General features: G+C 35.2%; 3 protein-coding genes across 7 annotated transcripts; 1 reads left to right on the top strand and 2 right to left on the bottom strand.

Moving 5' to 3' along the window:
* Window positions 1–6,096: 6,096 nt before the first annotated feature.
* LOC18421510 (Mal d 1-associated protein) lies at window positions 6,097–12,392 on the bottom strand. Its single transcript, XM_006826360.4, has 2 exons — window positions 12,113–12,392; window positions 6,097–6,655 (listed from the first exon to the last, which is right to left on the bottom strand). The coding sequence occupies exons 1-2, from the start codon at window positions 12,322–12,324 to the stop codon at window positions 6,283–6,285; spliced, it is 585 nt and encodes a 194-aa protein (XP_006826423.1). The 5' UTR covers window positions 12,325–12,392; the 3' UTR covers window positions 6,097–6,282.
* Window positions 12,393–12,805: 413 nt separating this feature from the next.
* Window positions 12,806–22,572, bottom strand: LOC18421507 (DNAJ heat shock N-terminal domain-containing protein). 5 transcript variants are annotated; one of them, XR_016052126.1, is made up of 8 exons: window positions 22,215–22,572; window positions 21,620–21,716; window positions 21,424–21,513; window positions 20,854–20,919; window positions 20,507–20,575; window positions 20,209–20,347; window positions 13,375–13,481; window positions 12,806–13,253 (listed from the first exon to the last, which is right to left on the bottom strand). XR_016052126.1 is itself a non-coding variant. In XM_006826362.4 (7 exons), exons 1-6 carry the CDS (start codon window positions 22,565–22,567, stop codon window positions 20,210–20,212), a joined length of 813 nt encoding a protein of 270 aa, XP_006826425.1. In that variant the 5' UTR covers window positions 22,568–22,572; the 3' UTR covers window positions 18,852–19,099; window position 20,209. The 5 variants fall into 5 exon arrangements, 2 of the variants coding, with proteins under 2 accessions (XP_006826425.1, XP_088718213.1); XR_016052124.1 differs by lacking the exons at window positions 12,806–13,253; window positions 13,375–13,481 and adding exons at window positions 18,852–19,099; window positions 19,214–19,345; XR_016052125.1 differs by lacking the exons at window positions 12,806–13,253; window positions 13,375–13,481 and adding exons at window positions 18,852–19,099; window positions 19,214–19,503.
* LOC18421511 (Pentatricopeptide repeat (PPR) superfamily protein) lies at window positions 13,037–16,139 on the top strand. The gene has a single exon (XM_006826361.2). It carries the CDS (start codon window positions 13,037–13,039, stop codon window positions 16,040–16,042), a length of 3,006 nt encoding a protein of 1,001 aa, XP_006826424.2. The 3' UTR covers window positions 16,043–16,139.
* Window positions 22,573–23,791: the final 1,219 nt, after the last annotated feature.

Here is a 23,791-nt window from a genome sequence, read left to right on the forward strand (position 1 = left end):
CGTAAGCTTAAAAAAAGCATGTCATGGGATGGGATGGGATGGGAAGGTTAGGGTTATGGAGTTTGGAGGATAGTGGGAGTCCACTAGCCATCCACCGCACCGCACCGCACCGCACCGCTGTTGTTGTTTCCCCGTTAAATACGCCGATCGTCCGGTGTTGTTGGCGTTTATTGCGAATGCTTGGTGGACACGTGGCTTGTAGGCGCCCCATATTGTACAAAGCTCACCATCTAGACGTGTACGTGACTCGCTCAAATAAAAAACAAAGGATTGGGTCAACTATCAACTCCTTTTCTTTCATGGGTGAGGTTTGTGCACTACCCATTCAACTCCCAAACCATGCCTAAAGATATTGTTTTGAAGTTAGAAAATATTGTAATAACATCAAACCCTGTTATTACCTATAAGGAAGTTACTAAAACGTATAGGCTCACAATCGTCTTGTGTAGTAATATTTTAATTTTAAGTTTTTATTTACTAATCAAAATGATTTAAAATTTAAATTGTGTGTACATCTTAGTGAGACGTACTTCATAAAAATATGAAAAAAATAACTCGTAAAATATAAATTAACCAAAATACCTTCATAAGTTTTTGGGGGATATTTTAGTCAATTTATATTATGTGAATTATTTTTTCATATTTTTATTAGGTGCGCTTCACTAAGATGTACACACGCTCCAAATTTCAAGTAATTTGGATTTATAGAAAAAATTAAAATTAAAACACTACCGTATAATTGTGACTGTTGTGCGATAAAGTTTGGATGGTGATGACGGTAGACAAAATCCCTGCTCATTTCTGCCTATAGGCGTCGGGAAGAGTTTTTCTACTAATAATTATGTTCAGAGTTCCCAAAATATACAAATTGAGCATATCTATAAACCATTAATTCAGAAAGTGGTTTGCCCAGTGCAAAAGTTGTCCGCAGAGCTAGCTGCACTCCCCAAGCTTGGACAGACTAACTAGATCGGTTGTCTCGCAGATTGTCCTTGGGTGCCCACCTAGGGTCTCTAGAGTCCCGCCTAGTACCCCACCTAGACAAGCACCAAGTACACCCACCTAGGGTCATTGGGCGCCCACCTAAGCAAGTGCTTAGGTACGCTCACCTAGGGGCCCTAGGCGCCCGCCTAATACCCCACCTACGCAAGCACCCAAGATACTTGGGCAGGTGCCTAGGAGACTGTGACTGGTATTTCAGTGTCTTACCCTTTTGAACCAAGGCCGCTCAGGTTCTGTGCGGTTGCCAAGGCACTAGGCTTCCTAAACCTTCCTAGCCGTCTTGGTGCCACCTAGCATTTTTTGGAACATTGCTACAAAACATTTATTTAGTTTTGAAAATGGACTGTCCAGATAATATATTACAACATGTACCAACTTTATATATATATATGGGAAATGATTTCATGCAATGGTTGTATAGTAGTATAATGCAATTTTCTTCAAAAATTGTGTTAGAGACATTTGCTTGACCTAAAATTTTAAATGTACACTCTTTTCATTCTAATGAACAATCACAAAAAAGAAACTTTTGAAAAAATGCCTTAGAAATTGTTTTTGTAGCCCAATTAATATAAGCCATCCATTTTAGTTAGATGGTTAGATATAGGCCTTAGAATGATTTTTTTATTCCCAATTTTTTTTATATAGTATTAGCATCATTAGATTAACAAAAGAAAAAAAACTAATTTTGAATTTGTTAAGGTCTAGATCTTGAAGTTCACCAAATGGATGGTCGACATTCATTGTTGGAGGCTACTAATTTTGACCATATCTAGAGCGCAAATTGAAATTTTTTTTCCCATAGGATTGATTATAAGGATGAAGAGGTTTTTTTCCCATAGGATTGATTATAAGGATGAAGAGTTTTTTTTCCCATAGGATTGATTATAAGGATTAAAAGGTTTTTTTCCCATAGGATTGATTATAAGGATGAAGAAAATGTGTGTGCAAAATTTGGAGTCATACAAATGTCAAAAATATGGTTTTCTAAATATGTGGTTGTATTATACTATTATACAACCATTGCAGGATATCATTCCTATATAGGGAAAAGTTTATATAAAGTTGCAACCTTAAAATGTAGAATCACATATGCACCTCAAAAATCTATCGAAAATGTTTATTTATTGTTGAAAAATCCTTCTAATCAATCATTTTGACATTGAGATCTATGAATATGAAAAAAAAAAGTTTTTGAATCTTAGACTTAGTGCATCTTGCAACACATTATCTATACCTTCCATTTTCAAGATTTTCATATATTGATATATCTACTTGATTTTAACATTTTTGGAATTTAAAAATTTGATGAAAATAGATTTCAAGTTAATACTATGAATTTTTACAACAAAGTACATGCTATGATAAAAATTCAAAGTGCTCCTTAATTGGATTGTTTAAGGTTTCAACCTTATAGAAACCACACTTATATATATATATATATATAGATATAAATATATATATAAGCAATATCCTATAGGACTATCTCCCATCCATATGTGTGGGACTTCAAAGGATCACCATTAAATTTAGCATAGATCTCTAGAAAAGTTATCACATGAGTATGGGCTTTGACTTTTATAGAGATTTGTACCAAATTTAATAGTGATCATTTGGAGTCCTACACATATGGGTGTGGGAGGGTCTCATAAGATCATTCATATATATATATATATATATATATATATATATATATATATATATATATATATATATATATATATATATATATATATATATATATATATATATATATAGAAAACACTACACAACGTCTATAGGCGAAAATGAACAGTGATTTCGCCTACTCCCATCACCGTCCAAAGTTAATCGCATGGTCATAATTGTCTGATAGTGTTTCATTTTTAATTTTTTTTTTACAAATCGGAATGACTTGAAATTTAGAGCGTATATTCATAAAAAATAGGAGAATATTCTAAAAATACATGAAAAAAATATTTTTTACAAAAAAATTGACTAAAATACCCCCAAAATGTTTTAGGGGTATTTTGGTCAATTTTTTCTCAGATAATTTTTTTTATATAGTTTTATTAGATGCATCTCAATAAGATGTACATATCCTATAAATTTTAGGTCATTCTGATTTGTAGAAAAAAAAATTAAAAATAAAACAGTACTTGACAATAGTGACCGCGTGATGAAATTTGGACAGTGATGAAGATAGACGAAATCCCTATTCACTTTTACCTATAAACGTTGGGAAGACTTTTCCACACACACACACACATATATATATATATATATATATATATATATATGACCAAAATTTGTGGTAGGGCCGAGTTAGGCCAATCGGACCGAGCCATTGCCAGCCCTAAGTTTGTCATATATATATATATATATATATATATATATATATATATATATATATATATATATATATATATATGACCAAAATTTGTGGTAGGGCCGAGTTGGGCCAATCGGACCGGGCCATTGCCAGCCCTCAGTTTGTCCTCTTAGATTAGGAATCCCAACCGAAGGATTTCCACTCCGATTCACTTTCCAAAGGGATCCTACCTAGTCTTGACATTTAATCGAGAAGAGGTAAATACACCCACTTCTAGACTTAATTTTCAGGACAAAGTACGAATTTAATTGAATGAAAGAAAGGCAACCCAACAATATATTTTCTTATGATTTAAGAAACCGGAAATAAGCAAGCCTTCACTGTCAGAGTTGAAAAGAGCGTGCAATACGTTTAATTAACCACTAAATCCTTCATGGGCGATATAGAAAAGGAAGTATTAGTCATTAATTAAGTGTAAACACCATCGCATTTTCAATCACGTCACAAACAATTGCACCAAATTAATTAAAAAATGCGCCATAGAAGTCTGAGTTTCATATGTGAACCTCCAGTTTCTCAAAAAAAACAAAAAAAAAACAAAAAGAAAAAAAGACAAGATTGTCAACCTCCCACGGCAGCTGTACCAACATGCGCACCCCTTTCATATAGAAAGGAAATGTATACAATGAAATCATTGACCTTTTGTACAAAGTGATTACAATTAATCTTGACCGATAGATGTGAAATTGGGTGGTGACATTTATTTTATTGGCCAAGCTCAAAATTCAAAGTTTTTTTTTTCGAACTTTGTGATATACCCAAACTATCACATTTCACATCGAAGGGTTGTAAGTAACTGTGATCTTTCTATACAAAAGGTAAATGGTTTCATTGTGTACAATACCATATGGAAAGCCATTTTGTAGAAAGATGCATGAAATCAACGTTCACAAAGTTTCTACTCAGAGGAGTTACTCGGCTCGGGCCATTGTCGAGCCTGAGTTGTCCCGAGTTGGATGTCCAACTCGGGGATCTTAAAAAAAGTTTTAAAAAGAAATTCATACAAAATTCTAAAAAATAGAGAATTTATTTAAGAATTTTTTTTTAATGTTTTCTAATATTCAGGCAAATATTGGGAAGCTTTTTAGCTATAAATACTTATTTTTATATTTTCCAATCTTTTTTTTATTGTTTCAAAAATATCCCTAGTCACAAGTTGATTTTTCAAAATCTAGATTTTTACTACTTTTTAACCTCATTTTGATGTGTTTTAGTTAATCTCACTCCAAACATACACGTCCTTCCTATTTCTTGGATTTTTTTTTGTATCTTTTTTTGTAATTTTCAACTACTTTTTTGTTGCTACAATATTCGGCATTACTCGGGCCAAATTACTTAGACTCGGTCCGAGCACTCAATCGGCATGGGCCGAATACTCGGCCCGAGTAGTGTTTTCCAACATTGAATGAAACACTACGGTTTTAGAAAAAGGAAAAGTTTATATAGAGGTTAGGCTCTAAATCAAATTAGAGTTTACCACAAAAAATTCACCAGAAGAGGTTGTTTTGATGTCCAAATATACTCAAATTGATCATCTCCACATCAAGATGCATGGACTTGAGAAAAAATGGATTTCAAGTTTTGAAAATAGTGCATCTTGTAATGCATTTTGGACCGTCAATTTTTAAGTAATTAAAATTTTCATAGATCAACTCGATATATACTATGAAGCTTTAAATTTTATAATTAAAGATGAAAATATATTTTAACGCTAATCAAAGATTTCTAGTATTGAAACTACATTTCTTGATACTATTTGAAGGTGGGTTTTAATTTGATTGTCTAAAGCCTCGACATTATACAAACCGCACCCAGAAAGAAAATATGGATCTAGATTGAAATCACCCGATCCAAATCAAGAATTGATGGGAATAAGATTGATTCGACCATGTATTAGGAACCCTTGATTCCCCTTAACAACCAGCCGGTTCTTTGACAAAACCGGTCATGAATCTGGCCAATCCAGCTCCAACTTTTTTATTTTTTATTATTTTCAAAATTTTTTTGTTCTCTTATTTTTTTTTTTTAATTGGCCGGTTTACCTAGCCAGATCGCCAATCCAGACCGCCGATCCATTGATCCAAACCAATTTTTCTGATGAAGATCCGGATCACCAATATGTTTTTTCAAAGACTTTTTCATGAAAAAGCACATGAAACATGAAACACCAACAAAAATTCCAGTCACCTTTAATAAATTTTCTTATAAACACTCCACCCAAGAAAAAGTAGAAATTCTCAGAGTGGATTCGACTGTTCAAGAAAATAGATTCTAGGTCCAAAAAAGATAACATCTTGCAATGCGATTTTTCCGGACCATCCACATCAAGAATTCATAAATTAGCCAGATCTACTATGCTTTTGTAGCTCCGTTCAACTTCTTGAACAGCCTTGTAGGCCAATTTCCATGAAAATGGAATTGTAACACATACAATGATAAAATGGTGAAAATCCATCAAAATTTGGAACAAGAACGGTGAGTCAGTATGAGGCAGATCAGAATCGAAGGAGCAGCAAAAGTCCTATAGAGAAGGCAGATCAGACATTGAGTGAATAAATGACAATAAGGATTATCAAGTTCTTTTTTGTTTTTTTTCCCCCAAATTGATGAAGGGGTCATCATCAATTTCCACGATCTGCAGTTTTAATTCGACCAACAACAATCAAGGAACCACTGCAACATTTTTCGCAATCATTTTTCATGGGTGGGTAAGTGAATGCATGTGTGAACAAATTTCCAGCTTTCTTATGTATCCCAACCTGACAACCTCAGTCCTACAAAAAGCTTCAAGCAAACTCAATCCAAAAACTATCACAAAGTCTTTACAAACTCCATTCAAACTATCACAAAGTCTTTACAAGCTCCATGCCTATATATAAAGATGGATGAAATTGATTATATGGAGAGTATCAAACTTCTCTAATCTGCCCAGCAAAATCTTTATAGTCATTTTCGGTAGTTTGCTTCTCCCTAGCCCTTGGAGCTTCCTTTTCCTTTTCAAGCCAGTTATCATGTGTTCTCAGTCGATCAAATATTTCACCACGAGGTCGAGATGACGCACCAAAATTGTGAAAGAAGTCATTGCTCATCTCCTCTGCAGCCTCTAGAAAGCGGTCAAAGCTGCCAATGATGCTTCTCTCGATGGAGTCGATATCACTTCGAAGGCCAGGGAAGCTAAAGGGTTCAGGTGCAATAGACTCAAAAGGCAGGGAGCCCTTCACCATCTCATTTGATACATCGTGTTCCGTGAACTCTGTGTTGGACTCCACCACTTCTGTAGGCCTGGGAACAATTCCAGCTTTCAAGATATAAACTAGAGAGAAAAAGACACTCAAGACCTTCGATATATGAGCTCGACAGAAAGTCCGACAACCATAACTAGAAAGCATGAGCCTTAGTCAAACTCAGAACTCTCTCTCTCTCTTAAAAAAATTAAAAGAAAAAAACGAAAAAAAAAAAAGCAATAAAATTTTATAGACCTCTTGGTGTAGTATGCTGTTGCATATAGTATGCTGTTGCATACATTTTCTTTAATTTTGTAAGTATAGTTTATGAGACAAAACTTCCATCGCTCTACTAATGGAGAACGAAATTTTAATCATTTGTTAAGCAATTTGTTAACCAATAAACCTCAATGAAGATTATCAGGACCCCAAGCAACAGAGTATGACAAACAACAATCAAAAAGAGATTTGCAAGTGTGTTGATTATTAATAAAGTAGCCTCCATCCCACTTCTGTCATATTCCTAAAAAAAATGGAGATAATGAGCCTCAACATGCACACAATCCTTTGTTAGACCTCGCTCCAAAGCTCTACTCCGTCTTGTACAAAACTAATCAGTAAATAAGTATAATTCTAGTTGGAACGAGAGAATCGAATGCAAAGTGTGGGGAAGAATTGAAGTTTCAAGTATTTTAACTACCAGGAATTCTTAGGGACAAGGGAGTTGTCAGTAGGAAATGGCTAGAGATGACTGGTTCAGTAAGAAATAGTGGTTCAGTAAGAAATAGGCATGGCATCAAATGTTGAGACGCAGCCCATTGCCAATTCAAACGCTGGACCGTAAACATGAACCATCTGGTCTTGTTCAGCGTAAGAAAGCCTCATCATGAAATTTTAAGTTCATTATGTCGCAACTGGAAGGTGGAGGAAATCATGTGACCATTATTCCCAAGAAAGTGCAGTACGCTAAACAAAAAGGACAAAGAGCTTACCCATTGTAAACATGCCAATCCTATGTGGGCTGAGGAGATGGTTTAGGTCCTACAATAATTGGCATTGAATTTTCTTTTTATTTGAAAGGACAGCGGATTTATTTGATTAAGAAGTTTACGTAGAACAGCATTCAGAACGACCATGACAAAGATGAAAGAAGTATCCAGAAGGGCATCTGTGAGGTTTTTTGGACACTCAAAGAGAAGCTAGGGATTAACAGAATGGCCATGCTTTCAGGGAATCCAGCAATTAAGGTTTTTTCTTGAAAGTGTTGTGAGGACACGATCACAAGAATAATGGGGACATCATGCTCTGGAATGAAGCGTACACAGAACATTAATTCTTTATGAATATATTTTTTTAAAAGTGATTATTTCATCTTCATATGATTGATGTGGGCACGCTTAATAACATCAAATTGTTGGAGTCTTTTATGACATGGACACATGTATTTTTTTTGGGCAGGTGTCAACATACTGATGACATGATGCCCATGTTTGACCTTTTAGAAATGTAGACATTTCGCTTAGAATTTCACTTTAAAATTACTATCATTTAAAATCCCACCTTCTCACTTCTTCAAATAGTGCATCGAGTGCAAATCTGAAAGCCTGATTTTGAGATTGGCATTTCAGAAAATCATATCCGTGATAGAAACCAACATATGTATCAGAGTCTATGTAACATTCTTAATGTGTGTGAGGGATCTCTCTTGTTTTGGTGGAAAACAAGGTTCAAAATGACAAGCTCAAGGTTGCCACAACAAGGCCTCACACTTTGAGCACAAGATTCAACCCTCAAGGCGCAAGTATCATGAAGAGTTTCAAATTCTTGGTTTTTAAGATTTGCAACTAATTTGATCTTATTATTTCAACCCATGACATAGGAAGGTAAATCTGCTCTCAAGATTGATTGGGTAGTTAAGGATAAGCTAAGATATCATTGTAAGCAGATGGAAACATTCTAGTGTAGGGGTGTGGTAAACGTGTCTGGTTAGCTTAGCCTCACATCCACCTTTTGGTGGTAATGATTTACTCCATTTTAATATTATCATCCTTGATGAATCATGGCAAAAGACATAAATCATAAACAAGTAAGATCCTGAAAATCAAATACAGTTATCCAGCATGGACTCTATCTAACCTCAACACCCACTAACTCATAGATAACAAACTAACACAATCAAAATAAAATTGCCTGCAGAACATCAGTTCCATGATCAATGTGAAATTCATGAACTGTGTTTCCCGCCTTTTTTTTTTTTTGGGAGGGAGGGGGGTGTTGTTGTACTAAAATCATACCCTGGTACTTCTCTCTTGTTTTGAGGCGAAATTTTTCCACAATAGAAATACTTAAAATCTCATCTTATCCCAAAAGAAAAAGGATATGTGAGGTAGAGCTTTGGGTTCGGTTAAGATTTTTCTTTTTCCTCCTTTTTAGCCAAACCCTAGCTACCATGTTTCCCTACTGTTTGGATCATTTCACTAGCATTACCATTTTAGGTGGTCGTGTTGATGGAATCCACATTGGAAGTCAGTCAAATGGTGGTTTTACGGTAGTGGAAAGGGAATTGACAATGCTTTGCTGAGTGTAAGGTGACTAATGCTCTTACCCTTATCTTGCAATTCCCCCTTAATAATGAAACTGCATCTATGAACATTGCATGTGGATGTAGAGCGATTAGGATGAACCACATAACTTGTGTATTGGTAGTGATTCTTGTTGTGGCTTTAAGTGTGTTTTTGTGGTTTTGAGTTTCCTTATTTTGCTTCTCTGGGTTTCCTTTTATTTTCCTAACTTATTCCACAAATTTATGGCACAGAATATTGTTTTTGGGTGAGTGTTCGGGTTCCTTGTTATCATATTATCGATGATAGGCAAGTTGGTAAGAGGTATTGAATTTGTTCTATTTGTTTTGGATATGCTTGTGTGGTTTTTGGGGGGAGTTGGGCTTTTGTTTTTGGGTGGGGGTTGTTTTACTAAACCAAACCCTGATACTTCTCTCTAGTTTCGAGGGCCACAGAAGAAACGTTTCAAATGAGCATCTTATCTTGAGAGAAAAGGATACTGTGAGGTGGAATTTTGGGTGAGGTTAAAATTGTTTTTGGTTTTTTTAGCCAAACCCTAGCTACCACTTTTCCCTATTGATGGAATTGACATTGGAGGTTGGTTAGATGGTGGTTTTATGGTAGCGGAAATAGAATTGACAATGCTTTTCTGAGAGTAAGGTGACTAATGTTTTAACCCTTATCATGTAATTATCTCTCAATAATGAAATCATACCCTAGCAGGTTGCTTGTGAATATAGGCCGATTAAGATAAACCACGTATTTTGCCCATTGGTGGTGGTTGCATTGGGTTTTTAGTGTGTGTTTGTGATTTTGGGTTTCCTTATTTTGCTTCTCTGGGTTTCCTTATTTTGCTTCTCTTGGTTTCCTTCTATTTCAAACTTATTTCCCAAATTTATGGCATAAAATATTGTTCTTGGGTATTCGATTATCTTAATATCAACTTATTGGTGATGGCAAGTTGGTTCAAAGGTACTGGATTTGTTCTATTTTTTTTTTTTTGGGGTGGGTGTGTGTGTTGGGGGACATGAAGTAATCAAGTGTGTCTCGCTTCCCAACAATATGTTTTTCAAATGAGCCTCACACATAACACCAACAGATGTACCTTGATAGCAAGACTAAGAGTAAAAAGACCTAAGACTACCTCGTAAAGCAATAGAATATATTCAAGGGATAAAATAAATGGTGCAGTTCATATAAGGTCGCAGCCTTACTTGTAGAAGTAAGGTTGAAGTATTTTACACCGTCCATTTTAGTTGGACGGTGTAGATTTGACATGTCTTTTAATATAGTACCAAAAAGTGACACATTTTTTCAGATAGCATCAAATCTACACCATCCAAATAAAACGGATGGAGTAGATTATTGTATCCTTACTTCTTACAACCTAATATAAACTTTTAGAACCTATCAGGGAGTGATTCCATGCAACAGTTCTATTGTAATATAGTGAAACAATATTCAAAAACCATATTTTCTAGACCCTAGTTTTCAAATATACACTCTTTTTATTCTAATGAACAAATCACAAAAAAAGAAAAATTTTAAAACACACCACAAAAATCTTTCTTTTAGTCCAATTAATATAAGTGGTCCATTATAGTGAGATGATTAGATCTATGCTTTAGAAGGACTTTTTTCCTTTCCAAATTTTTTTCATAGTTTTATTATCATTAGATTACCAATGTTGAAAAATAAAATATTGATTTTTGTTTCATGAAGGCCTAGATCTTGAAATTCACCAACTGGATGAGATTCATTGTTGGAGAGAACTCATTTTGACCATATCTAGGTGCAAAAATTAAATTTTATTTTTTGTGATGAATTAAAGGAATGATGAGAGTGTGTGCAAAAAAATTTGAGGTCAAACAAATTCCACATGGTTTTATAGCACTGTGGTTTCATTATATTTTAGTGACACAATCATGAGATCATTCCCCTTTCCTCAAATAAATATGACACAAGATATTACATATATCACAAACTCAAAATACGAATTCAACTGTACTTGGATGAAGGAAAGACATACAGGCTGTAGCACGTGCCTGCTGACATCTAATTTGATGCATAACAAAAAGTAATAATAATAGTAATAGTAATAGTAAAAGTAGCGGTAGTAGTAACAACAACAATCAATCCTGCACCTCATAATTTGACAAAGTCTATTCCTCATATAGTCCTCAAAACATATTGTTTTAAGGAAAACATCCTCCAAAAAAAATCACTTGAGGCAACAAATGTCTGGTTCTAATTTGTAATCATTCCAAGCAGCAATCATAATCCAAACAAATGTCTGGCTCTAAATTTGTAATCATTCTAAGCAGCAATCATAATCCAAACAAATGTCTAGCTCTAAATTTGTAATCATTCTAAGCAGCAATCATAATCCAAAAATTCTGGTAAGATTGCTTAGTTTTGGGATAAAACTTCCTTGTTTTTGCCCATAAAAAGAAGCAAATCATGAACGTTGATAATTACAGACCAGATATGGCCAAACAGTATACCATGATTTGCACTCACATATTCACACTTAAATTTGACAATCCCATTGATAGGTCATTTGAAGGAAATCAATAACCAAATTAATGAATCCCCTAAAAATCTCCAAAAAGATGAATATTAAGCTTAGGTCATCCAGACAATAGAGCCACAATCCTATTTGTAACCTTCAAATTAATCAGAAAAAGCAAAAAGTTATGCAAGTAAATCAGTGAGGGGTTACCAATAATCAACAAATAAAAAAAACCACAACCGAAACCAATTTCAATAGCAGAACGTCACAGAAACCAAGTTCAAGAACACTTAGTTCATAAAAACATATAACAAATTAAATCACCCGCCATCAGAGACAAAGATAACCAAAATTTATTCGAAGTCCAAGACCAAATCATAACACATGATTCTATAGACAAATAGAACAAGATAACGCACAGAATGAAGGGAATAAGCAGTACCTTCCCATACAATCACGAAAAACCTGCTCACTCTTCTCGCACTTGCGAATGAATTTACCGGGCGCCACCTCTTCAGTTTTGCAACTGGATTTCACAATTCTTCGAGTCGAGCACATGTCTCCTTCTCTTCCTCCTCCTACTCCTAGGGTTTCATTATTGGGGTTTGTAGTTGCCATTTCTCCTCCTGTATCATCCTTCCACTTCCAAGCCATGAATGAAAATAAATGTATGCTTTCTTTGCTCTGAAATCCAGGCCAAGGATTGTAGATTGTAGCTTCCTACTCTTCTTGTTCTCCTGTCCTGCGGTTTTATGCACAACTTGTGGACCAAGTTAACCCACCTAAGGCTGCCACGTGTAAATCCACGATTCTTCTTGGCCAGCGATGGACGATTGGGGGATGGGGGTATATTGGTCATTTGAATAATGGTTAGGACCATTTGGTTATTTTTCAAGGTTCTTCATGGTTAGAGCTTTCCTTTTTCCGCCTGGATTTAAAGTTGCAGAGTGCAGAGAGAAGGGGCGAATCTAGGGTTTTTTTTTGTGACAAAATTTTGCAGCAGGTCTGGAGCATCTAAGTTGAAATACATGGGATTTGGAGCTTATTATTCAAAGAACTTTAGTATCGAACCCACCTAGGCATTGGAACTTTTAAAGTAGGGAACAATGGATAAAGGTACCTCCAACTTCCATTTCTAAGTTGTTTTCTAAAATCCACTGCTCTAATTTATTTTCTATTTCTTTATTTTTTCTTTAATTTCTTTTTCTCGCATTTTATTATCTGCTTTCTACTTCATTTGCTATTTTTTGTCAACAATAAAAAAGATTTGTACAACAATTATGCCGAATCAGAAAGTTCGTCTTTTTCCGTTTCCATGTGAAATTTAATAAAATGAGCTTCTTCATGGATTTTCAGAGATTGGAGAATGGTGTATTGTCCTGATGTTCTTCTTTTTTTTCTTTTTTTAATAATGAAGCATTTATTGGATAAAACGAATTGCTTCAGTTTTAAACTCTGCAAAAATTTCCGGGGTTTTACAACCCCCATGAATCATGTCTATCCAGTCTTTCACAAAGCTTTCAGGAGAACTCTAATCTCTGACCCAGAAATTGATTCGTCACAAAAAATTTCAACTGAAAACCCTGGAAATGTTGCAAAAACGGGCCAAGATGTGAGCCAATTTGTTCATAGGATCACAGAGATTATACGAGATGAAAACTCCACTTTTTCTATGGAGCATAGCTTAGGAGAGGCTGGCCTTACCTTTGATTCTGATACTGTAGACAAAATTTTGAAAAGGTGCTTCAAAGCTAGGGATGCAGCCATTAGATTTTTCTATTGGGTCAAGCTCCAACCAGGGTTTCAACACACTGCACAAACATATAATACAATGTTATATATTGCTGGTGAGGCAAAGGAATTTGATTTGATAAAGAGATTACTTGATGAAATGAATAGCGAAGAATGCCCAAAGGATATCAAGACTTGGACCATTTTGGTTTCTCACTATGGGAAGGCTAAACAGCTTGGTGAAGCCTTGAAAACCTTCAAAGAGATGAAGAAATCGGGTTTTGACCCCGACGAGACGGTTTATGGTTCTATGGTTTTGTCCCTTTGTAATGCAAGGAAATCGGAGCTAGCTGCTGAATTCTACAAGGAAATGGCATTGAGTGGCATGAAATTAGATAGTCATGGGTATAAGCTTCTGATGACTTGTTTAGGAGAGGCAGGAGATATATTTGGGGTGCGATCTGTTGGAAATGACATGTTGAAAATTGCAGGAATGCCCAAATGCGCAGTTCATTCTTCTATGATGCAGAGCCTTTCTATATCTGGTAGATTTGGAGATGCCATAAAGTTGGTAAATGAGATTAGAGGGGAGAATTCAAGCCTTGAAGAGTATCAAGTTTTATTCAAAGGGTTGTGCCGGGCATGTAGAATGAACAATGCATTGGAACTTCTCGGTGTAATATGTAAGCATGAGGGTGCCATTGACAGGGATGTATATGAGATTCTCATCAACGGATACTTGAGAATTGGGGAGATTTCTGTAGCCTGTGTATTATTGAATAGCATGAAAAAATTGGGGTTTTTGCCTTCGGTTTCAACATATACTGACATAGTCCAACATTTGTTCAGGATGAATGCTTATGAAGAAGGTTGCCGGCTTTATGAAGAAATGAAAGAAAGTGGGTTGGAACCGGATGTTGTGGCCATGACAGCCCTAGTTGCTGGACATGTTTGTCACAGCCAATTTTCCAAAGCAAAGGAAGCGTTTGATAATATGAAGGAGAGAGGCATAAAGCCCACATGGAAAGCTTATTCCATATATATCAAGGAGCTCTGTAAGATTAATGAACCTGAGCAGGCTTTTGAGCTTTTGAAAGAAATGAAGAGCTTCAAGATGAATGCAGGCCAGGAAACATGTCAAATTGTTATTTCTTTGCTCGAAAAGGCAGGGAAGTTAGAGAAAGTACAATTAGTCAAGCAAATGAGCAATGCCTTTGCACTTCAAAACCAAGAGCCTGACCTGGCCGATGTACACATTAGTCAGGAGCTATTTTGCGAAGAAACCAAGACTCATTCAAGTAACAGTGGTTTAGAGTCTCTAGACAATGAACCGCTCCTACCACTAATGAATGAGCTTGAGCTAGGACACCCATCACAAAAAACTTACAGTGATCAAGATCTCCAAGACGCATGTCGAATTTTGTTATCCTTTAGTGACTGGAGTGTACTTCAAGAAGGTCTAGAGAAAAGCACAATAAAGTTCACACCACATCTCGTGCATGAGATTATGCGCAAGTGCCAAATACATGGGAATTCCACTTTGAGATTCTTCTCTTGGGTGGGTCGAATTCCAGGATATCACCACACAACAGAAACATACAACCTGGCCATTAAGATATCAGGAAGCGCTAAGGATTTTAAGCATATGAAGAGCCTCTACTTAGAAATGAGAAGAAAAGGGTGCTTGATAACAGCTGATACTTGGACCATAATGCTGGCTCAGTATGGTAGGGTTGGATTGACCAACATGGCTTTAAGGAGATTTAAAGCCATGAAGTTCAAGAAATACAATCCAGATAGAAATACATACAAGTATATGATCATGTTCCTATGTGGAAAGAAGGGTCGAAAGGTAGAGGAGGCTATCCTAATCTTCAAAGAGATGTTGGGTGTTGGGTTTTCACCAGATAAAGAAACTCTAGAGATTTACCTTACATGTTTATGTGAAGTGGGGAAATTATCAGATGCTCGGGATTGTGTTGATTCTCTCTCTAAGGTGAGCTTCACTGATCAGTTTAGGTATTCTGTGCTTGTTAAGGCCCTATGCAGGGCAGGAAAATTGGATGAAGCTTTAGCATTATCCAAAGAGTTGGGTACTCTTGATCAGTATATATATGGTAGCCTTGTTCATGGGTTGTTAAGAGCAGGTCGAGTTGATGAGGCTTTGAAGATGGTAGGAAAAATGACGCTTGATGGATTTTCGCCTACTGTGCATGTATATACCTCTTTCTTGGTTCATTATTTCAAGGAGAAACAAATGGAGAAAGCCCTTGAAATCTTTAGAAAGATGAGAGAGGATGGGTGCGAGCCAAGTATAATCACTTACTCAGCTTTGATACGTGGATATATGAATCAGGGACTCGCCATTGATGCTTGGAATACTTTTTGGCTTATGAAATTGAAAGGGCCATTTCCTGATTTTGAGACGTACTCCATGTTCATAAGCTGTCTCTGTAGAGATGGCAGGTCAGAAGAAGCCTTGCAGCTTATTTATGATATGATGGAAGATGGAATAATTCCCAGCACTTTGAATTTTAGAACTGTTTATTATGGTCTGAATAGAGAAGGGAAACATGATTTGGCTCACACTGTACTACAAGCCAAGTGGGCGTTAATGAAAAGAAGGAAATTTAGCACATGAGCTTACATACTTTGTTTTTTTTTTGTCAATCTATCTGTCTTTTTAAATTAATTCTTAGTAAGTTAATACAAAATAATGATATGCCCTTTCCCTTGGACATTAGACATCACTTTTTTTGAGTGGGAAAGATCATCCTTTGGAAAATGTAGTCTTTTGAGAGAGGCATCGAGTAAGAATTAGAACCGTGTAAGGTTTAACCTATGGTTCTGCAATGTTAAAAAAAATGTACAATTTCCATAAATCTCTTATTTATTTATTTATTCTCATTAGATCTCTCCAGTCTCTTTTTCCGGCTCAATTTCAGGGTGGTTGGTATCAAATCTTCGTGCTCAATTCAGGGTGGCTGGTATCAGATCTGAAATTTTGGAAGTCTTTTGTATTTCTTTTACTAAGGACAGAACAGTCATTTTTAAGATGAAACCATCAAATTTGGATTGGCCGGACTGGCCACTCACAAATAAAAACTAAAGATATTTTTTGCTACGCATGGAAATATTTCCACGTGTGTGAGTAAGTGCATGAGTTTTTTCACATCAATTGACTGCTAATTGGTGTGAAAAAAATGTAATAGAGACTAATTTGCGTGAAAAAACACCCCCACCCAATCACAATCGAGTTTTTCGTGAAAGTACTTTTACAAAAATATTTTCACACTTACTAAACAGGCCCTAAGAAAAGAAAAAAAAAAAAAAGCAGGCCCTAAGAAAAAAAAAAATAGTCAAAAAATGGTTGGCCATTCAAATGCTACGGAAGGACATGCCCTGTAGACAACCTGCTGCAAAATTATTTTTGGACAGGGGTACCTCTCATTATCTTACAGGATAAATGACAAAATGCATCAAAGTAACACTTTAATGGGTCAGTCCTTTTATGGTTAATATTCATTTTTACCTTGACAAACTCTAAAATACCTCATTCTCAAAAAAAAAAAAAAAAAAACTCAAATACCCAACTCAGAAATCTTGTGCGAAGTATTTATATAAAAAATCCTTCAATCCAATTACATATCTTGCAATTGTAGGAGATTTTTTTTTTTTTGGTAATTCAATGGGAAAGACAGGTAGGTTACATATCTTGCAATTATAAGACAAATTTTTTTTTTGGTAATTCAATGGGAAAGACATGCCTCACCTGTTTTTTTTCAAATAGATTTGGAGTGAGCTCTTTTTTCTAAGGTATTAATGGGGTGGTGTTAGTCGTGGAAATGAAAAGCACAACATGGTAATTAAGATGTGGGGTGCTACAAGTGTTCGCAAAATCGAACCAAAACAGTTAACCGGACATGCCTCACTTGTTTTTTTCAAATAGATTAGGAGTGAGCTCTTTTTTCTAAGGTATTAATGGGGTGGGGTTAGTCGTGGAAATGAAAATCACAACATGGTAATTAAGATGTGGGGTGCTACAAGTGTTCGCAAAATCGAACCAAAACAGTTAACCGGACATGCCTCACCTGTTTTTTTCAAATAGATTAGGAGTAAGCTCTTTTTTCTAAGGTATTAATGGGGTGGTGTTAGTCGTAGAAATGAAAAGCACAACATGTTAATTAAGATGTGGGGTGCTACAAGTGTTCGCAAAATCGAACCAGAACAGTTAACCGGACATGGGCCTGGAAGCGATTTAATTGGCTTAACCAGTAAACCGGTCGATATAACCACTCTAACAGGACAAGTCCGGAACAATTAAAAAAATGAAAAAAGATACAAAAAAATCTACTAAAATAAGAAAAACATATAAAGAATATGATTAAAACAAAATACACTCAAATAAAATTGAAAATTAATAAAATAAATAAATTTTAACGAGTAGATTTATGCTTAGGGATATTTTAATTTTTTTTTGAAAAGATATAAAATATAAAAGTGAATATCAATAATCAAAATATTTTTTAATCTTTACCATAATGTAAAGAATATTAAAATAGTATTAAAAAAATTGACTTGACCAACTTTTTTTTTTTTAAAAAAATGATCTTTCTTTTTTAAAAAAATGATATTTTTTTGACCTTTTTTTCTTAAAGAAAATGATATATATATATATATATATATATATATATATATATATATATATATATATATATAAGAAAATGATCTTTTTTTTTTAAGAAAATGAAAAAAAATTGTTATATATATCAACTAAATAGTAAATGACGCCAAGATTCAAACCCAAATTCATATAAAAACCAATCCTCAAGCTAACCAATAAGCCATTCGAACGTATTTGATATAAATATGAAGCATTATTCTATTTAAAGTTTAAAATATGGGGTGACCACCAAAACCAATTGTTGACCGGTTCCGATCTAACCGGCCGATTAGTAGTTAGATCGGCCGGTTTTTCCCAATTATAGGAGAAATAACACACAATACCCATACCTAAACTGCATATTACATAAAGGAAACAATTTATATAAAGTTGTGACCCTAAATAATCAATCAAACTAAGACGCACCTCATAACCCCACTAGGAGAAATTGTTTTTTTAAATCCCTCAAATCCGATCACCTCTGACCTTGAGAAATATGGATGAAAGAAAAAGACTTTTTAAGTCTCTGAAAAAAGTTCACTCGGTAATGTATTTATCTAGACCATAAATTTTTAAGATTTTTAAGTGCATTTTTTAAATTTTAAATTTTATAATTAGAGATGAAAATAAATTTTCACGTTATTTTAAAGATATACGATATTAAAATGACATCGTTCGTTACTACTTGAAGGTGCGTTGATTGTTGAGGGCCTCAGCTTTTTACAAACCAGACCCTATGTTATACAAACAAAAATTATATTCACATGCAATTGCAACGCACAAAATATTTAGGGCACTGGAAGAGGTTATAAATCTCATTAGAATCAAAAGTGCAGCGGAGAACCCAGAGAAGGGCTTCAAAGACGGAGATAATTATCTCCAGCCCACTACCATCATCGAAACATAAAAAACCTATCCACAAAATATTCCCCATGCTTAAAGAAACAAGTCATATCCCCTGCTTCATCAGTTCCACATCCCTCTTCACCAAGTTTCAAATCAAACTGGTTAAAGATGACTGAATTGATTGCATTCCTGCACTTGTTAATTAAACCACCGTCAATTATCCTTCTAATAACATGGTCTTCAGCAATAATAGAGAGTAAGCAACAGATGATTAGAATAAAAAATGAAAAGATAACTACTCACCATGGCTAAATCAGAATGGGCATCATACATGGGTTACAAGATGAATTGCAGTACCAGCCGCCATTGCGGCGTAGTAATAATAGTAATGGAAAGGGATAGATCACTAGAGGAGGTGACAATGCATATGCAACCCTGCACCATGGACACACTAATTAAGGTGTACACATAAGCTCTTTCAAATTTGAACATCTTCCTCCCTCCTTCCTCTCCTCATGCAGGCTGTAATTTTTATATATCGAGGCCTTACAGCCCTTGGGAAAAGGCTATGACGATGATGACGCATTACAGCCCTTGATCCCGTGAAAAAGAGATGGTGAAACTTAGAAAAGAAATGCAAAGAACCCATCCATAAAAAAGATAGGATCACAACTTCGATTGAACCTTTTGAGATACTATTAAACAATACTCGTGCTTTTTAATATGGCCATCCATCCATCCAAAAAAATTTTGGAAGGCAACATGTAAACCAAAACCCTGCAAGCAGTCTTCCTAACATATGAATGATTGAGGCACCAATGTGCCTCTAATTCTCCTATGAGGCCAGATTCTATAAGAAATTTTTGGGATATGACTGAGTGCCCATATTTCATATTTTCCAACTATTGCAGTCTTTTACTAAGTCCACAGAAACATGGAAACCAATGGCATTTAGAATGACATTTTAGAACTGTAATTTTGACTTATTTAATTTACAAAAGATGAGTGCAAGAGGAATTTTATGGAATTATTCAGAAAGATTTGGAGAATTTCAGCAGAATTTCTGTTTTCCCCTATGAGGGTTGATTTTCAGGAAAAATCCACTATTTTCAAGGACGAATAGAGAAAATTTAGTAATACATTGGGGAATCAAGGGTGTAATATTATCTGAAAGAAGCTCACTTCCAACGTTATCATGAATAATCTTGAGCATTCCAGGCTTCAGCAGTTTACTTTCTCAGCAAAGATTTTAAATAAATGAGTACTTCTCCATAAGAGTTAAATATGCAAATACTTACATTATAGTTTCTTTTCAATCTCTTCAATTGCACGTTCATAATACGTCATTCTGCGGATCAACGTAAGAGCGTCTTCGAAATCACGGTTCTCAAATGCCTTCTCATAGGAATTCTGGGCTTTTCCTAGTTTGACTCGTATCTACTCAGGACATAAAGGATCATTGAGCAAAACAAACAGGATCAAAACTATCATCATAAGCAGTACTGAAAGGACAAGCTGTTTGAATCTCCCATTACATGACTAACACAATATTCTAAGACTAAGCTCCATAATAGGGCAAAAGCCAGTATTCCTCACCTCACTTTCAATTTGCTTGAGAGCCTCCTTGTCAACAGCTTCTTCAACAGATTCCCTGATTTCCATTATCTACGACAAAGTAATCAAAATACAACCATGTCTTGAAATCGTAAGGAAGAAAATCCCTATCGCAGTGAATTTAATATAATACCTTTTTAACATGGAGTGTATTTTATATGGAAAAGCCCTATCGTGGAGTGAATTGGAGGTATATTTTTCTCTGGATTTAAAGTTTTTCCTTTTTATATGGAAAAACCTTATCAGAAAGCGAAGCTAATAAGTAATATTTTCTGTCAGCAACTTGAGAATTAGTTACTATATCCATATCAACTTCTTTTTTCAATCACCTCCACAAGAAAATCTGGGTCTGAAATTGTTTTCTCCTCATCAAAATCCACACCTTCAAGTCTCACCTGCCAATCATAGAAAGGAACAATGTCACTCATGGATCATAGCCATAATAGTGCAATAAATTTCAACACAACAGAGAGAAGGGATTTAAGACACGAGGCTCTGAATATAGATCAGTAGTTCTATTACCAGGTCCATGATAGAAATAATGTCAATGGAATTTTGAACTCAAGATGGTGTTTGACAATTTCAAGAGTATTCAATTGAAACAAAATCCCATCCATAGATAGGAAGTCCAGTTATAAAATATTCACTTCTCACAAAATGACACTTTCTAATGAACAAAGGAGAGCTCAAATTCAAGAATAACAGTGACAAGTGACTTCCACAAGACAAAAGAAAGCCAAGAAACACAGGATAAAAAGCACAATGCAAGTCTCATTTAAACAGAGGAATTATTATGTTCCCCACATATAGAAATTATAAAAGAGAAAAAAAAAGTACCCCACATATAGAAATTATAAAAGAGAAAAAAAAAGTACCCCACATATTGAAAAGGCACTCACCAGATATATTGCCCTTGATAGTGGCCTGCTAAGTGTATGGTATGCTTCAATTACACGCAATGACTGTTCAGCAGCATAATTTTTTTCTCTCTGAACCCACAAACAGCAAAAAGTTAACTGCAACCTTTCAGACCTAACACTTAATATTCCTTTGCAAAACTAAAAATATTCCCAATAGTTATGATAAAGCTCCAACCTCAGATTTCGAATGAACTAAATCAGGATGAAGTTTCTTTTGCCATTCCTTGTATTTGTTCTCTAGATTATGATCCCTTATGTCATATCCCTTCTTCCTGTTTTCGTTCCAATGAAGCCATATCGACACAATTAGACAACTAGTAACTAGCTTCTCATAATTACTTATTGGATATCAATTCAATATTCTGTGGGGCAAGGAACGAAATTTCATTTGAACTGGTTTTGCGACTTTCCATTGCCCAACTCCTTAATTGTCAAGTTTATCTTGTTAGATAAAAAAATGTCGATTCATCTGAAACATCCGATATTTAAAAACTAAAACAGAAAATCATTCGATCAACACATGCAATCCATTGTGTTGGTTCTGTAACTCTTAACACAGCCTTCTCCTCACCTTACAATCTCTTTTTCCAATTCCAGAAACCTCATGAATAGCATAATAGGATCTATAGAAATTATTGTGCACAACTATAGGGTTTAGTAGCCATAATTCTCAGACTCCCAAATTTATCACATAATAAAAGTAATAATAGTAACAACAACAGCAACAACAAAAATAATAATAATAATAAGAACAAGAAGAAGGAACTTACAGTCCAAAAATATCAAAGTAATTAATGGAGGGATCAAGAGGCTGGACACTTCGGCATGAATCACATGAAAGGAATGGAAATGAAGCAGCAGAAGCGCCACATGACCAGCACTTTTGATCTCCTTTATCCACTGCGAAAGAACTAAAAACCCTAAATGAACAACAAGAAGAAGAACAAAAGCCGCTGTTTCCCTGTAAGCCCTCCAAAAACCAAGAATGGGGACCAAAAACGGAGAAGTGGGGCCATCTAACTGTGGCGTCCCTGGCTTCTCCGTAGCTCCCAAAAATACTTGAACAAGAAAATGGGGTTAAATACTTGATGGGTAATTTAAATAGTTTCAAGGAACTCAACATTTCGATATGTTGAGGCCTTCTCCGAAGCTCAGAGTATGATTTCTTAAAATGACCGCCTCATTTACGACAGTTGCGTGATATATACTTGTGAGGTGGGAACATCCCCTTCGTAAAATAGCTACTTTTGCAAGCGCTCCATGTGTGTGCATGCAGGAGTAAGAAATGGGCTCAACGGTAGGGGGTGGCAACGGGTCGGGCGGCCCAGCCCCAAAAAAATCATAGGACACTGGCCCAGACCCGGACCAGACTGGACCCGGACACGGGTAGTGTATGAAGGATGAGTCCAGGTCCATTGCCACCCTTACTCAAGAAGTGCTTAAAATAACGGTTCCTAGATCACTCATCTTAAAAATCGGTTCGAATAGGTCGATTGGGATCGGTGATATGTTCGAGTGAATTGGTTAATAAAAAATAAAAAATTTAAAAATAACACAAAATAAATGTTGGGGTTGGATCTGCCGGTTCTCTGATGGAACCGACTGATTCTTGATATACAGTGGGAACCAAATTGGTCTTACCGATTCACAATCCGAATCAAATGATTCTGACCTGAATTAGTAGACTAGGTGATCGAGGTGGCAAGGCCTCAAAATGTGAGGCAGTTAACGCTATTCCTACCACGGGCGATCATTTTTGACCAATGTTCGCAAAATCGAACCGGTACGGCTAACCAGACATGAGGTTAGAGCGGTTTGAACAGGAACCAGACTAACCGGGGCAGTTTATCGGACTAACCGGTCAAGTAAATTTTTTTTAAAAAATTGGTCAAAAACTCCCAAAAAAATTAAAAAAATAGAAATACTTAAATTAAATATATAATATCTTATTGCATATATTTATCTTACAAAAAAAAAATTGAAACCACTTTTTATAAATTAATATTTGAATCCTATGGTCCTATACATTAAAATATTTTAGGATATTTTTTTAATATATTTTTGTCATGTAACATATTCTTCCAAGAATTAACATATGTATCCCAAACCTTACATGAAAAACTTTTTGGTTTTTTTTTTTTTTATAAAAAAATTGCTCACATTAGGAATTAAAGTTTATGCACATTTTTTTCAAATAACAAAAGTAGCTTGGTGCTATTAAATCAAATAAAAATGCCAACTAATTATGACAAGAAATAGAATGGACATCTTCCTTATAGTTAGATAAAGCATAATTCATACAATATATTTTTGATGTAGTTAAATAAGGCATTCTTCACAAAAAGTA

The sequence above is a fragment of the Amborella trichopoda genome, chromosome 3, assembly GCF_054954075.1.
Source record: "Amborella trichopoda isolate Santa Cruz 75 chromosome 3, AtrichopodaSantaCruz75HAP2 v2.0, whole genome shotgun sequence".
NCBI lineage: Eukaryota > Viridiplantae > Streptophyta > Magnoliopsida > Amborellales > Amborellaceae > Amborella > Amborella trichopoda.